Source organism: Coregonus lavaretus (assembly GCF_964263955.1).
Source record: "Coregonus lavaretus genome assembly, chromosome: 26".
Lineage (NCBI taxonomy): Eukaryota > Metazoa > Chordata > Actinopteri > Salmoniformes > Salmonidae > Coregonus > Coregonus lavaretus.
Genome location: NC_140013.1, coordinates 15960430 through 15975790, shown reverse-complemented (window position 1 = coordinate 15975790; position 15361 = coordinate 15960430). Strand labels below are relative to the sequence as shown.

The 15361-nt window shown below is 42.2% G+C and overlaps 1 protein-coding gene across 2 annotated transcripts in view; it reads right to left on the bottom strand.

The window, feature by feature from the left end:
- The window catches only part of LOC311101773 (ubiquitin-associated and SH3 domain-containing protein B-like), a gene marked incomplete at its 5' end in the record, with an annotated part of 48467 nt that extends 33444 nt beyond the window's left edge, over positions 1–15023 (bottom strand). For both annotated transcript variants that reach the window (XM_084142960.1, XM_084142959.1), the window contains one exon: positions 14896–15023. In XM_084142960.1, the coding sequence (XP_083999086.1) occupies positions 14896–15023 (128 nt within the window). The remainder of the gene's footprint in view (positions 1–14895) is intronic.
- Positions 15024–15361: the final 338 nt, after the last annotated feature.

Below are 15361 nucleotides of genomic sequence, written 5' to 3'. Positions count from 1 at the left end.
CCCTCGATCTGGGGCTCCATGCAAGATCTCACCCCGTGGGGTCAAAATGATCACAAGAACGGTGAGCAAAAATCCCAGAACCACACGGGGGGACCTAGTGAATGACCTGCAGAGAGCTGGGACCAAAGTAACAAAGCCTACCATCAGTAACACACTACGCCGCCAGGGACTCAAATCCTGCAGTGCCAGACGTGTCCCCCTGCTTAAGCCGGTACATGTCCAGGCCTGTCTGAAGTTTGCTAGAGTGCATTTGGATGATCCAGAAGAGGATTGGGAGAATGTCATATGGTCAGATGAAACCAAAATATAACTTTTTGGTCAAAACTCAACTCGTCGTGTTTGGAGGACAAAGAATGCTGAGTTGCATCCAAAGAACACCATACCTACTGTGAAGCATGGGGGTGGAAACATCATGCTTAGGGTCTGTTTTTCTGCAAAGGGACCAGGACGACTGATCCTTGTAAAGGAAAGAATGAATGGGGCCATGTATCGTGAGATTTTGAGTGAAAACCTCCTTCCATCAGCAAGGGCATTGAAGATGAAACGTGGCTGGGTCTTTCAGCATGACAATGATCCCAAACACACCGCCCGGGCAACGAAGGAGTGGCTTCGTAAGAAGCATTTCAAGGTCCTGGAGTGGCCTAGCCAGTCTCCAGATCTCAACCCCATAGAAAATCTTTGGAGGGAGTTGAAAGTCTGTGTTGCCCAGCGACAGCCCCAAAACATCACTGCTCTAGAGGAGATCTGCATGGAGGAATGGGCCAAAATACCAGCAACAGTGTGTGAAAAACTTGTGAAGACTTACAGAAAACGTTTGACCTGTGTCATTGCCAACAAAGGGTATATAACAAAGTATTGAGAAACTTTTGTTATTGACCAAATACTTATTTTCCACCATAATTTGCAAATACATTTATAAAAAAATCCTACAATGTGATTTTCTGGAGAAAAAAAATCTAATTTTGTCTGTCATAGTTGACGTGTACCTATGATGAAAATTACAGGCCTCTCTCATCTTTTTAAGTGGGAGAACTTGCACAATTGGTGGCTGACTAAATACTTTTTTTCCCCACTGTATCTGTTTTCAAAAGGGTTACACACTGATCATTACTGCACTATAAAATAGAAAACTGTATTGCTAGAAATGGGTAAACTAATGAGAATGGAGGTTGAGTTAATATTTCTTATAGCCTGTCAGTATCAGACAGACGAGTGAACTCTCTTGTGTGGAAAAGTGCTTTACTTTATAACCGGGCTATCTCTGTGGTGGATGATCGGAGCAATGGGAAGACTCCCGACTTCAGCTCTGCCATCCCATTCAAAAGAAAGTTGTCTGTGTGCTAGAAAATGTAGCTAATTTTGGATATTCAATGGCCCCTCCTCATTGTCTGACAACAGTTGTGCCCCATCACCCCCACCCACCCAGTCACACACAACACCCATCACCCATTCACAAGAAATGTCTCACCAGGACATCCCATACCATTTCAACACCAGCTGACCACCAACCCAGACAGACACACTCTCACCCCTCCCACCTCAGCTCTGTGGGGAAATCCCATGGCTCTGGCCCCTGCATCCGGACAGTTCCTGTTTACAAACCTGCCAGAGACCTTGAGGCCCTGTCACACTGAGGCTAAGCCACTGACCACAAGAGCATGACCAGAGTGCAACACGGTGGGCTGCACCCTCTCTCTCTCTGATTATGTTCCTCTTTCAAAATCTCAAATTGTAAAGTATGCAAAGGTGACTGACAACACCATAAAAATATAAAGAAAATAGTAATATCGGTAATGAAAATTGCAATATCTGTCCTTGTTCATGATCTGGGTCCTGTGGTTATCTGGGACAGTTCAATGTGGGGGTGTAACTGATTTGTTCTAATCACAGAACATTGTATTTGTTCTGGGATACTTTGTTTCCCCCTGCAATGTGCTGTGATGGGGGAGTTTTTTTTCTTCCTGTTTTCCTATACATTGTTACAGCCTCTATGTGTCTGCCTGCGTCTACTCTCAGACAGCCAAACAGAAACTCAAGGAAGTAGTATAACAACTTGAGAGACATTTGTTGATCTACTCACAGGAGCTGTGAAGAAGATGTGTTTTGAATTGAAAGTTAGGGGTGGTGATTTTTATGATTTGAATTTAATTGAACCAAATATTGAACTGGCCAATTTGAACGGCATTGGAACATTGGAATAACACTTCTTATTGCACTGTGGCTTACACACATACACGCAGGCAGGCAAGCACACACACACACATGATTATTAATAACATAACATATGTCAATGTAGAATATTTGTAAGCCCTCACTCACATGTAGACTCTCGCTGGATTCAGAGCCCCCTGAGCAACATCAGTGAGGCTGATGTTACTGACGACTAATTCTCTGCTGTGTTTTCCTCTCATTATGCATTTCATTGATGTATAGAGGAAGACTCGAAATGAATGAAGGACTTACTGTTCAGACAAAATTCCCCCACTGTGCTCTACCACACTGACTGCAATTATCTACCATGCTACAATTATGCTCTAATTATTTGTGAGGGAGGCCTTTACTTTTCCACCGTTTTCTTCACAAAGCTGTCATCCATAAACTGCAAACGATTCACAAAAGTGTCTCTCTTGCCTCATTATATGCACTAACACAGTCAGTGACAATTTGTGTCTCCACAAAACCAGTGAACACAAAACAAATCACTGGGGGACACACAACGGTTGTGAAACAATTTGACCCAGACAAAAATTGTGCTTAACTATGTAAGATTCTTAATATATAATATTGAGAAGTGGCTACTGCTGCATTCCTTCAGCTGACTATTGGAACACAACAATTCTAACTTTCTATTCAATTTGACAAAAATGTGTCTAAACAATATTTAAATATTCAGAACTATTAATTTACAAGGTTTGCATTTCAAAACTGTAACCTGTTTTTACTTTTTACATTATTGCCAGTCAAGTGTAAAAGAAAACACATTTACCATCCAGGTACGATGAGCAATATTAACTACTGTATGCCTGGGAACATAGAATCAAGCCGTCAGTGAACTTTATTATGATTATTTTTTACTAGAGCGCTAAACACAGCTTTCCTTCCCCCAAAGACAATTTAGTCCACCTGAGCATCTAGGCCTACAGTAAAATACCACTCTAATACACAAAATGCTGTTGCATGTCTCTATTGTCCGTAATGGTGTAAAATAGAAGGGAACTGCTGTATAAAAATAGAAATGCATGCTTACATACTGTACATACAGCGTGTGTTAAACATTTAAATGCTAGCCTCTTTGATAAAAATCAGATGAAGAGACTGCTGGTTAAGGAAGGAACCATCCGGTTTAGAAAGACAGTGTGCACAGCCCCAGCCCGTAAAAGATGCCCCACAACTGTAAGTACCTTGGGCTTGCCAAACCAAGCCTCAAACACACTTGCCTTGTCATTACGGCTCTAGTACAGAGCCAAGAAACCACCTCTGGTTCAGTGCCTATTATACAGTCACAGAAATCAGGGGAATCTCTGTCACTAATCCTAATGACATTATTTAGGCTATAAAACACATTGCTGTTTCTCCAGTGAGTTGTTTCTGTCTCTGGGTTGGTACACACCTTTGTTTTTCACACTGCTAGTGGGGCAGTAGGTGAAAACTGGATACAGTATGCTACACATAAAATATGTACAACAATGTTTACAGTATACATACAGCAGCTATGTACTGTGTACATAACAATGATAAAGTAGGCTGCGTCACAAATGGGCATCGTCATATCATTGCACAGGCACGCAGTATGTGGACAAATGCATTTTGATCTAATAATTTCATCATTCACGCACGCCCGTCATCATATCAAATTGGGCTTGTAATTAAAAGCGCATCAATTGTGATTTCATCTCTGATCATTTGGACCCAATCTCCAGCAAACTGGCAGGGAGTTGGAGCTCCATAAGTCCTCACATAGTGACTCCAGTCAGCGGATGGATGCCGCAGTATGCTTGAAGCATGTGGCTGGAAGGACACTAGATCTTGGATTGGCTGTCGTGGTTCTGGCAAATGTAGCACAGACACATATGGCGCAGCCACAACTAAACACACAAACCCAGACACACAGACACACACACAGAATACACACACACACAAAGACAAATACATAAAGGGGGAAAAAGGATGGCTAGCAAAAAAGCAGTTACCAACGGACCACATCGCATCCACACAAGATGTTGTATTTCCAAGCAGGATCAGCTCAGCTACTGCTGGTGCCTGTGTGAGGTGAAGGTACAGAAAGGCTGGACTGTAAATGCGCTTGGTCTCCCATGTTTCTGTTGCAAAGCTCCAAGTGGTCTGTCGCTGGCATCACTGAACAGATGCAACACTGTCAGTCCCACTCTGAACGAACCCTGTATGGCTTAATGAAAACAACAGCTGCCTCGCAGGCCAGGGGGACTGAGAGAGGGGCAGATATGGTACTAGTAGCAGAGGGGACAGAAGGAGCACAGCTGTCTGTCCCAAAATATGCTAAGGCGGGCACCTGCGGGTATGTCAGCAACTGTGGCCAGGCCTTGTCAGAGTCGTCAGCCTGGCGAAACAATACTGCCCTACGAAACAAAAAGGCAGTAACTGCTCATAGCGTCGAACTGATAAAAATGGCTTTTATTTACCTTGGCTTCACAGTAACCTTATGCAGTTACCGCTAAAATGACCCCCATTTTCTCCAAAACACTATACAATAGAGGCAGGATACTTGTCCACATGATTAAGCATGTATTTAATGTAGCAAAAATTACATTAACTCATTTTCGACCAAATGAGCAGTTACTGCCTTTTTGCTTGGTAGGGCAGAATAGGACGCATTGAAGGGAGCAGACTGGCACACTTCTCTCTTTGTGCTGGTCACCCACAGGATTTTGAAGAAGCGTCTTCTTAACTGACCATACTGCATGATATTGGAAACAACAATGACAACATGATATGGTATCTGAGTGTCTGGACAGACCAAAGATACACTATGGAGGTTTAGTTGCTAATTGTTTACGTTCAATGTTGGCTTGAATCTTGGCTGTGAGGTTCATGATATAATATTAATCAATTTCTTATCTCATGAAACCACACACATCCTTAGTTTTAATCAAATAAGATTTTTGCTCAAGGGTGTGGGGACATGTGCCACTTTCTGGCCAGTGAGGTCATTTTAGGACAAGATTTCTATCCAAAGGTTTCTTATGGCCTCTTTAACTGATCCTGTTGCGTGATATTGGAGAACAATGATTACATTATCTGGTGCCCTGAGTTTCCAGACAGAGCTTTAAAGGCATTATCTTCAGTTATCTTCAGTGATGTACCTCTCTTAGGAAGGAAACACATGACATTTACATACCCTAGCATGTTCCTCCTGCTACAGAGTGATGCAGTGTTAATGCAACGTTAGTGCAAAGTTGTCCTATAAATGAATTGGCCTTAGAATTGGAATATAAATAATATAATAATAATAATAATATGCCATTTAGCAGACGCTTTTATCCAAAGCGACTTACAGTCATGCGTGCATAAATTTTTGTGTATGGGTGGTCCCGGGGGATCGAACCCACTACCCTGGCGTTACAAGCGCCGTGCTCTACCAGCTGAGCTACAGAGGACCATGTATGATAAAATGCCTAAAGGCTCCAGTGGTAAAAAAGTGAACCCCACTGACATGTTAAACAAAGCAATCCAAGGAACTTTCATTTACATAACTATTTCAAAGACAGAGAAAATGACCTGAACAAAAACACCAAAAAATTGATAACAACGGTGTTATTCTACATCCAATGTTGCCGCTTAAGAAGGGGGAGGCAGCTAGAGCAATTCCCTTGAAAATAGACAGGTTCCACTGTGTCAGCCCCTATGTTGTCCACACATGCTCCAACACTTCAGACTTTCCAGCCACAGTTAACAGATATGGCTCACTGCTGCCTCAACCTCACAATGTCCCACTCATCATCAAAGCGGAAGGCAAGGCAAGAACAGCACATAGGTACCAGCATATTTACAAAATTTTCCACAAACCTCCCCAGCAAAGACTCAGAACATTTCAGAGGTGTGGAGATAACAAATTATAAACTGAACTGCTCAGAAACCAGGGGAAATGCGCTAAGACAGCATTCGTAGCATACTGTGTTACTTGAACTGCAATGTTCAGAGATCTCAAAAATAGTGTTTGCCTGCACTAAACCAAATCGAATGAGCCAGAAATATCCCTGGAAGCTGCAGTGCATTACAATTTTGGATTATGCTGTGAGCGTAGCTAATTGGTGAAAGCTGCATTTACTACTACACAGGAAATGTGTGGTGAACATCCCTGGAAAAGAGTCAGGTGCCGAATAATTAGATATTATAAACCTACTCTTTTCCAGCTTTTCCTTAGAGTAAATATAATCATCAAAACATGATAAGATATATAGTACACAGTTATACAGAATTTAGATATAGAGTAAATGTATTGTTATAAAGACACTGTATAGGCTATGTCTTACTAAATATATTTTTGGTCATCATCAGCTTAAACCAAGTAGAAGACTTGGAAGAGAATCTGAAAGCCTGCATCAGACCGAGCCATGGAACTTGAATTCAGCTCAGTATAAATGAAGTCCCCAGAGAGTATTGGGAACTCAGAGCCTGATAATGAGATAGTAGCTCAATGACAGAGGAATTCAGATGGGAAGAATACTGTCCAATGCCAGACTAGCTGTCGCCATTGGCGTCGGCTAATGAGGATCCTAATAAATCAAATCAAAACTGTACCAGGGCTCAACTCTGTCCCAATTAATTAACACTGTTTTAGTCAGTCGTACCAGATACTGTGGGAGAAACGACAAACCTCAAGGGCAGCATTTCACAAAATGTAAATGCAAACCAAAGGGGTCATTTGTTTGTAGACTGTGATAATGATATCAGTCAGTGGCAGCAAATAGGGTATCTGGTCATTGTTGGAGTCCAAGCAAGTGCCATAACCATGTTCTTTACTAAATTCCTTAACCATTTGAATTGATTGTCTTGTCTTGAGCCAAGTTTGGTTGATAGTAAATTATGCACTAAACATACAACACAGTAATACAGGGTTTCATACCCTCTATTCTTGTGTTGTATGTTTACTGCATAATTTACTATCAACCAAATCAAAAGGAACTGATGCCGAACAGACAGTGAAGTGAAATAAGAGAGGTGTTTTCCCCCTAAAGGCAGAGTTGTACATCTGACACAACAATTACACCAGTATACTGAGTGCATGGCACAACCAACCGAGTAGCCTCAAGTGCAAGGTCAAATCAAATTTACATTCATTAGGGGTTCAAGCAGCGTATTTGTAGGCGTTCATAATTCCGGTTCTCCATGGATTTACAATGGTGCCGGAGGGGATGGCTGCCGTTTTACGGGCTCCTAACCAACTGTGCTATTTTGTGTGTTTTTTCGCATTATTTGTAACTTATTTTGTACATAACGTTGCTGCTACCGTCTCTTATGCATGAAAATAGCTTCTGGATATCAAAACAGCGATTACTCACCTCGAACTGGACGAAGATTTTTTCTTTAACGAGTCCGATGCGAAGGATATACTGCTTCTCCGAGACCAGGCCCAACAAATCCTCGACATTCGAGTGAAGAAAAGACGGAATACAGGGGGCGGAGATCGGGGTGCCTTGTGAGAATTAGTCGGCGAGTGGGTAACCCTTCTCTACCATCCATTCTATTGGCCAACGTGCAATCACTGGAAAATAAACTGGATAATCTCCGTTCGAGACTATCCTACCAACGGGACATAAAACACTGTAATATCTTATGTTTCACCGAGTCGCGGCTGAACGACGACACGGATAATATACATTTGGCTGGGTTTTCCGTGCATCGGCAGGACAGAACAGCTACGTCTGGAAAGACGAGGGGTGGGGGTATGTCTATTTGTCAATAACAGCTGCAGATAGTTTTCATCTATATTTTTTGTAGCGTCTATTTACCACCACAAACTGATGCTGGGACTATGATCACACTCAACGAGCTGTATAAGCCCATAAGCAAACAAGAAAATGCTCATCCAGAAGCGGCGCTCCTAGTGGCCGGGGACTATAACGCAGGCAAACTTAAATCCGTTTTACCTCATTTCTACCAGCATGTCACGTGTAACCAGAGGGAAAGAAACTCTAGGCCACCTTTACTCCACACACAGAGACGCATACAAAGCTCTCCCTCGCCCTCCATTTGGCAAATCTGACCATAATTATATCCTCCTTATTCCTAAAGCAGGAAGTACCAGTGACTCGCTCAATACAGAAGTGGTCAGATGACGCGGATGCTACGCTACAGGACTGTTTTGCTAGCACAGTCAGGAATATGTTCCGGGATTCATCCAATGGCATTGAGGAGTATACCACCTCAGTCACCAGCTTCATCAATAAGTGCATCGACGTTGTCATCCCCACAGTGACCGTACGTACATATCCCAACCAGAAGCCATGGATCACAGGCAACATCCTCTCCATAGCCGATGTGAGCAAGACCTTTAAACAATCAACATTCACAAGGCTGCGGGGCCAGACGGATTAATAGGACGTGTACTCAGAGCATGCACGGACCAACTGGCAAGTGTCTTCACTGACATTTTCATCCTCTCCTTGACCGAGTCTGTAATACCTACATGTTTCAAGCAGACCACCATAGTCCCTGTGCCCAAGAAAGCGAAGGTAACCTGCCTAAATGACTACCGCCCCGTAGCACTCACGTCGGTAGCCATGAATTGCTTTGAAAGGCTGGTCACGGCTCACATCAACACCATCATCCCAGAAACCCTAGACCCACTCCAATTCGCATACCGCCCCAACAGATCCACAGATGACACAATCTCAATCGCACTCCACACTGCCCTTTCCCACCTGGACCAAAGGAACACCTATGTGATAATGCTGTTCATTGACTACAGCTCAGCGTTCAACACCATAGTGCCCACAAAGCTCATCACTAAGCTAAGGACCCTGGGACTAAACACCTCACTCTGCAACTGGATCCTGGACTTCCTGACGGGCCGCCCCCAGGTGGTAAGAACAGGCAACAACACGTCTGCCACGCTGATCCTCAACACATGGGCCCCTCAGGGGTGTGTGCTTAGTCCCCTCCTGTACTCCCTGTTCACCCATGACTGCGTGGCCAAGCACGACTCCAACACCATCATTACGTTTGCCGACGACACAGCAGTGGTAGGCCTGATCACCGACAACGATGAGACAGCCTATAGGGAGGAGGTCAGAGACCTGGCATTGTGGTGCCAGGACAACAACCTCTCCCTCAACGTGAGCAAGACAAAGGAGCTGATCATGGACTACAGGAAAAGGAGGGCCGAACACGCCCCCATTCACATCAACTGGGCTCTAGTGGAGTGGGTAGAGAGTTTCAAGTTCCTTGGTGTCCACATCACCAACAAACTATTATGGTCCAAACACACCAAGACAGTCATGAAGAGGGCACGACAACACCTTTTCCCCTCAGGAGACTGAAAAGATTTGGCATGGGTCCCTAGATCCTCAAAAAGTTCTAAAGCTGCACCATCGAGAGCATCCTGACCGGTTGCATCACCGCATAGTATGGCAACTGCTCGGCATCTGACCGTAAGGCGCTACAGAGGGTAATGCGTATGGCCCAGTACATCACTGGGGCCAAGCTTCCTGCCATCCAGGACCTATATACTAGGCGGTGTCAGAGGAAGGCACAAAAAATTGTCAAAGACTCCAGTCATCCAAGTCATAGACTGTTCTCTCTGCTACCGCACGGCAAGCGGTACCAGAGTGCCAAGTCTAGGTCCAAAAGGCTCCTTAACAGCTTCTACCCCCAAGCCATAAGACTGCTGAACAATTAATCAAATGGCCACCCGGACTATTTACATTGACATTTTGATTTGATTTGATTTGGTAAAAGATGCAAATTCCCGTGAGATAGTAGGTCTAGGAGGGTGCAACTTGGCATGATGGTAAAGGCCCATGGGCCACACTCTCTCATGCAATTACATGCCAATTGGCCAGATGTTGGCGATATAACAAGCAATTGAAAGGTTATGCAAATTTTGAAAGGTCGGTATATAGGTCCCGCTCCTCACAAGGAACAAATTAGCCTCAAGGATCCATAAGGTCCGCAATGATGGATTTTCTGCCATTTTGAATTTTTTGTTAAAACGCTACTCCTCTGGCACCGAATGACCGATTTGCGCAAAACATAATATATAGCATGTATGGACCAAGGTCTCAACCCATTATTTTCTAGGCTAGCATCTCAAACAACATGGCCACTACTGACTAATAAACATGAATGTGGGCGTGGTCTGGCACATAAATGCATATAAATCACACACAGATATTCATATTGTAACAAAACTTGATACACTTCATGTCCCAAACACTGTCAATACTCAACGTATGCAAGCACATTCAGGTCAACCACACGGTGGCGCTATAACGGGTACATGTTTACATCTCTTGATCTGTTTGACTGTGATCATATTTGGCACACATGCTCGGGGATATGAGTCCAGCTAACCTGTATAGTATGGTTCAGTTTGGCTACATGGTGGCACCGTTTGGCAGGAAAAACCATTAATGCAAGCTTATTGGCTCATAGCGGACTTATTGTTTGAGCTAGAGTCCTGGAATATATTGTGTTTAAAGACATGTGTACATAGATGCTACATACCAAATTTGGTGCCAATCAGTCTAGCAGTTGTGGAGAAGAAGACGTTTAAAGTAGTCAACATCATTAAAATTGGTCCAAAATACATCCGAAGCATATTGTATGATCTCTTCGATGTTGAGTTCTGATATTTGGCAAGCGTGGTAAGGAGTACAGAAGTTCTGATGGGGGCGCTATGGGGCCAAAGCGTGAGCCCTGGCATGGCTGCTTGCAGTTATATTTATCTTTGTTTTGGGAGTGCACAGCACGCACCGCTTGTTACGACTGGAATCAAAACCCTGTTGAAGGGTTGTATGTTTGGCAAAATGACTATGTGCAGAAAGCAAGTCTGAGTTTTTCACCTTGTGACTGTGGGTTTCAACATCCCAGATGTTATTCGGTTCATTGTTGCCTTTTGCTCTTTCACTCCTCAATGATATCTCTCACACACTGTAGCTACTGTGGTTCATCCCACCAGAGATTATCTAGTAAATGTCAGTTGATGCTGACCCAGCTTTGTTCCCCTTCTGCATTGCCATTCTCCTAAGCATCTAAGAATCAGACTGCTTGACTATTTCAGTCCATTCACAGCATCCAGTGAATCCAACACGCTCTCAGGCAACCCCTTCTCCCCCTCCCTGGACCAAAACACTAGTCAGTGACAGAGGTGGCAGATATGACGATCTCCTAGGGCATGTCCCTTTAAGTCGGTCAGGAAATGTAGTGGGTCAATACTTGAGTGAGGGAGATAGAGAGAGACGGAGAGGAAGAGGCTATTAATAACTTGCTCTGTCATGGCCAAGCAGTCACGGGCTGTCTAATGTAAAAGAGCTTGTGGCTTCTCTCACAGCTTCTAGGCATTCTCTCTCTCTCTTTCTTTCTCTCTCTGCTGACAAAGGGAGCCTCGAGGCATTCCTACTGCTGTGTGTGTGTGTGCGCGCGAATGCGTAATGTCTGTGACCATTCAGCATGCAAGTCACGTCAGACTCCCTAAGACATCTGACCTCAATGTATAGGAAGTAATACAGACTTGAGACTGGGACTTAAAAATATGAGAAGTAAAACAATACTATTGTGAATAACTATGATCATAACCACTGGGACGCACGTTTCATATTTTACTGAGCAATGATGTGGGTTGTGATCCTGATCACATAGAAATTATACAATTGATATACGTTTGAAAAGTTAACAATGTATTTACTCTCTATAATGGTGACATTAGGACAACTGTAAATGCTTCCTTACATGGTGAGTCTGTCTGTGAGTCTCTCCTAGTGAGTACCCAGCTGACATAACAGTTGTACACTGTGCTGCAGTAATTTGGTCACATCAAGAACAGTCAATCCATTCAGTTCAAAACATAAGATTGAGCGTGATCCATGACACACACACACAGTCTCTCTCGCTCTCAAGGTCATGAAATTTCAGTTTCTTCCAGACTTAAAAATGTTTTCTGTTGGCTATCATATCTGTGTAAGTGAAGAGTATCTCATCTCATCAATACCATCAGCATTTATTAGAATTCCATCTTATATACAGTCTCTACCAACTACCATCAATGCCTATTGTGCACCAAACTCCAACCCAGACCAAGAGCAACATTCATGATTACAGTAGCCTATGAAGTGACCTCTTAAAACAGCTTGGTTTCATAGACTAGACGTAATATTGTAAACAAAAATCCGGGACACTCAAATTAGTATGATATGTTAAGTTTGGTATGGTATGTATTAATTTGTGGATCCTTTTAGTATGATATGTTACGAATTACAATTTGTATGAAATGTTACAAATAACAATTTGTACAATATATTCCGAATTTGATTTACGTATGATACGTTATGAATTCCAATTTGTTGTGGCTAATGTTAGCTAGGTGGCTAACGTTAGCTAAGCTAGGGGTTAGGCGTTAAGGTTAGGAGTTAAGTTAAAGGGTTAAGGTTAGGGGAAGGGTTAGTTAACATGCTAAGTAGTTGCAAAGTAGCTAAAAAGTAGTAATTAGCTCCTAATTAGAAACCGTTGGGTTGCTTGTTTTAATGGTGTTGGTTGTTTGTCTTGATTGTCTAGTGTTGATTTTTGTTTTTAATCAACCGTTAGTGGTCAAATGTAATGATTTATGGGCTGCTTGTAAAACCCATACAGCGCTGTGAACCGCAGAGCCAGAGATCTGACGTCTTGTAAAGCATGTTACTGTACAGCCACTAACTTCCAATTTATCATACAGTTCCTTCAGAAAGTATTCCTACCCCTTGACTTATTCCACATTTTGCCGTGTTAGAACCTCAATTAAAAAATGATTAAATATATTTTTTCCTCACCCATCTACACACAATACCCCATAATGACAAAGTGAAAACATGTTATTAGAAATGTTTGCAAATGTATTGAAAATTGAAATATATAAATATCTAATTTACATAAGTATTCACACCCCTGAGTCAACACGTTAGAATCACCTTTTGGCAGCGATTATAGCTGTGTCTTTCTGGGTAAGTCTCTAAGAGCTTTACACAACTGGATTTAACAATATTTGCACATTATTATTTTTTAAATTCTTCAAGCTCTGTCAAGTTGGTTGTTGATCATTGCTAGACAGCCATTTTCAAGTCTTGCCATAGATTCTCAAGCTGATTTAAGTCAAAACTGTAACTAGGCCACTCAGGAACATTCAATGTCGTCTTGGTAAGCAACTCCAGTATATATTTGGCCTTGTATTTTAGGTTATTGTCCTGCTGAAAGGTGAATTTGTCTCCCAGTGTCTGTTGGAAAGCAGACTGAACCAGGTTTTTCTTTAGGATTTTACCTGTGCTTAGCTCTATTCCATTTTTTTTATCCTTAAAAATTCCCTAGTCCTTGCCAATGACAAGCATACCAATAACATGATTCAGCCACCACCATGCTTGAAAATATGAAGAGTGGTACTCAGTGATGTGTTGTGTTGGATTTTTCCCTAACATAACACTTTGTATTCAGGACATAAATTTAATTTCTTTGCCAAATTTTGGCAGTTTTACATTAGTGGGTTATTGCAAACAGGATGCATGTTTTGGAATATTTTATTCTGTACAAGCTTCCTTCTTTTCACTCATTTAGGTTAGTTTTGTGGAGTAACTACAATGTTGTTGATCCATCCTCAGTTTTCTCCTATCACAGCCATTAAACTCTGCTTCTGTTTTAAAGTCACCATTGGCCTCATGGTGAAATCCCTGAGTGGTTTCCTTCCCCTCCAGCAACTGAGTTAGGATGGATGCCTGTATCTTTGTAGTGACTGGGTATATTGATACCAAAGTATAATTATTAACTTCACCATGCGCAAAGGGATTTTTCAATGTCTGCTTTTTTTCTTTCATTTTTTTACCATCTACCAATAGGTGCCCTTCTTTGTGAGGCATTGGAAAACGACCCTGGTCTTTGTGGTTGAATCTGTGTTTGAAGTTCACTGCTCGACTAAGAGACCTTACAGATAATTGTATGTGTGGTGTACAGAGATGAGGTAGTCATTCAAAAATCATGTTAAACAGAGTGAGTCCATGCAACTTATTATGTGACACATTTTTCCTCCTGAACTTATTTAGGCTTGCCATAACAAAGGGGTTGAATACTTATTGACTCAAGTCATTTCAGCTTTTCTTTTTTAATTCATTTGTAAAAATGTCTAAAAGCATAATTCCACTGACATTATGGAGTAATGTGTGTAGGCCAGTGATAGAAAATCTAAATGTAATCAATTTTAAATTCAGGCTGTAACAAAAGTCAAGGGGTGTGAATACTTTCTGAAGGCACTGTACTTATTGCAAATTCGTAACATATTGTACGAATTGCAAAGCGTAACATATCATACGAATTGTAATTGGTAACGCTTCATTCAAAATGGATCCACAAATTAATACATACCATACCAACGTAACATATCATACTAATTTGAGTGTCCCGGATTTTAGTTTAGTATGATACGTCTTCCCCTACCCGGGTCCAGGTTGCGTGAGAGTTTAATGAGGAAAAGTAGGCAATTGCCAGCCAATTGCGCATGGTGAGAAAGATAATGTGGATCAAAAGATTGCCTCCATAGGTGAAATACGACAGTGCGTCAGAAAACATTGTATTTTTTAACAAAATACAAATTGTAATTTTAACAAATGCTAAAACTATACCCAAAGAGCTAGTGTTCACCTCTACGAGTGACTCGGATAAAGTACACAGTAGCCTACTTACGCCCTGACTTTGGGGAAACCCATCGATAAGAGGACCTCCAAATTCGATCCATATTTCACAGTGCCGGGTACTTTCGGCCGAAGTCTTCGCGGGATGATTTTGCTGTAGAGATCCTCTTTTGCAGCCATGATTCCATTGGTTTTCAGACTAGGTCTACGATACTGTTGCGAGTGGTGGGGAAATATAACTAATAGACTACAACCGATTATTTTTGTGAGCAAGTGCGGTTGCGGGAGCTCCCTCTCCGCCCCCAGAAACTCAAATGATGTCTGCTGCTGCGTTTTGTGTTTAAAACGGAAAGATACGTGCAGAGCGCACGGGATCTATTATTAATTTTCGCCTGTACTCTGTCTGGGACCCAAGGAGTGTCCTAAATTACAGTAGCCATACTATCATAATAATAGGCTATTCAGTATAGCTTTGATGTTTACAATTTGTGTCCTCAAAACGTTAGGTTACGTTTGAG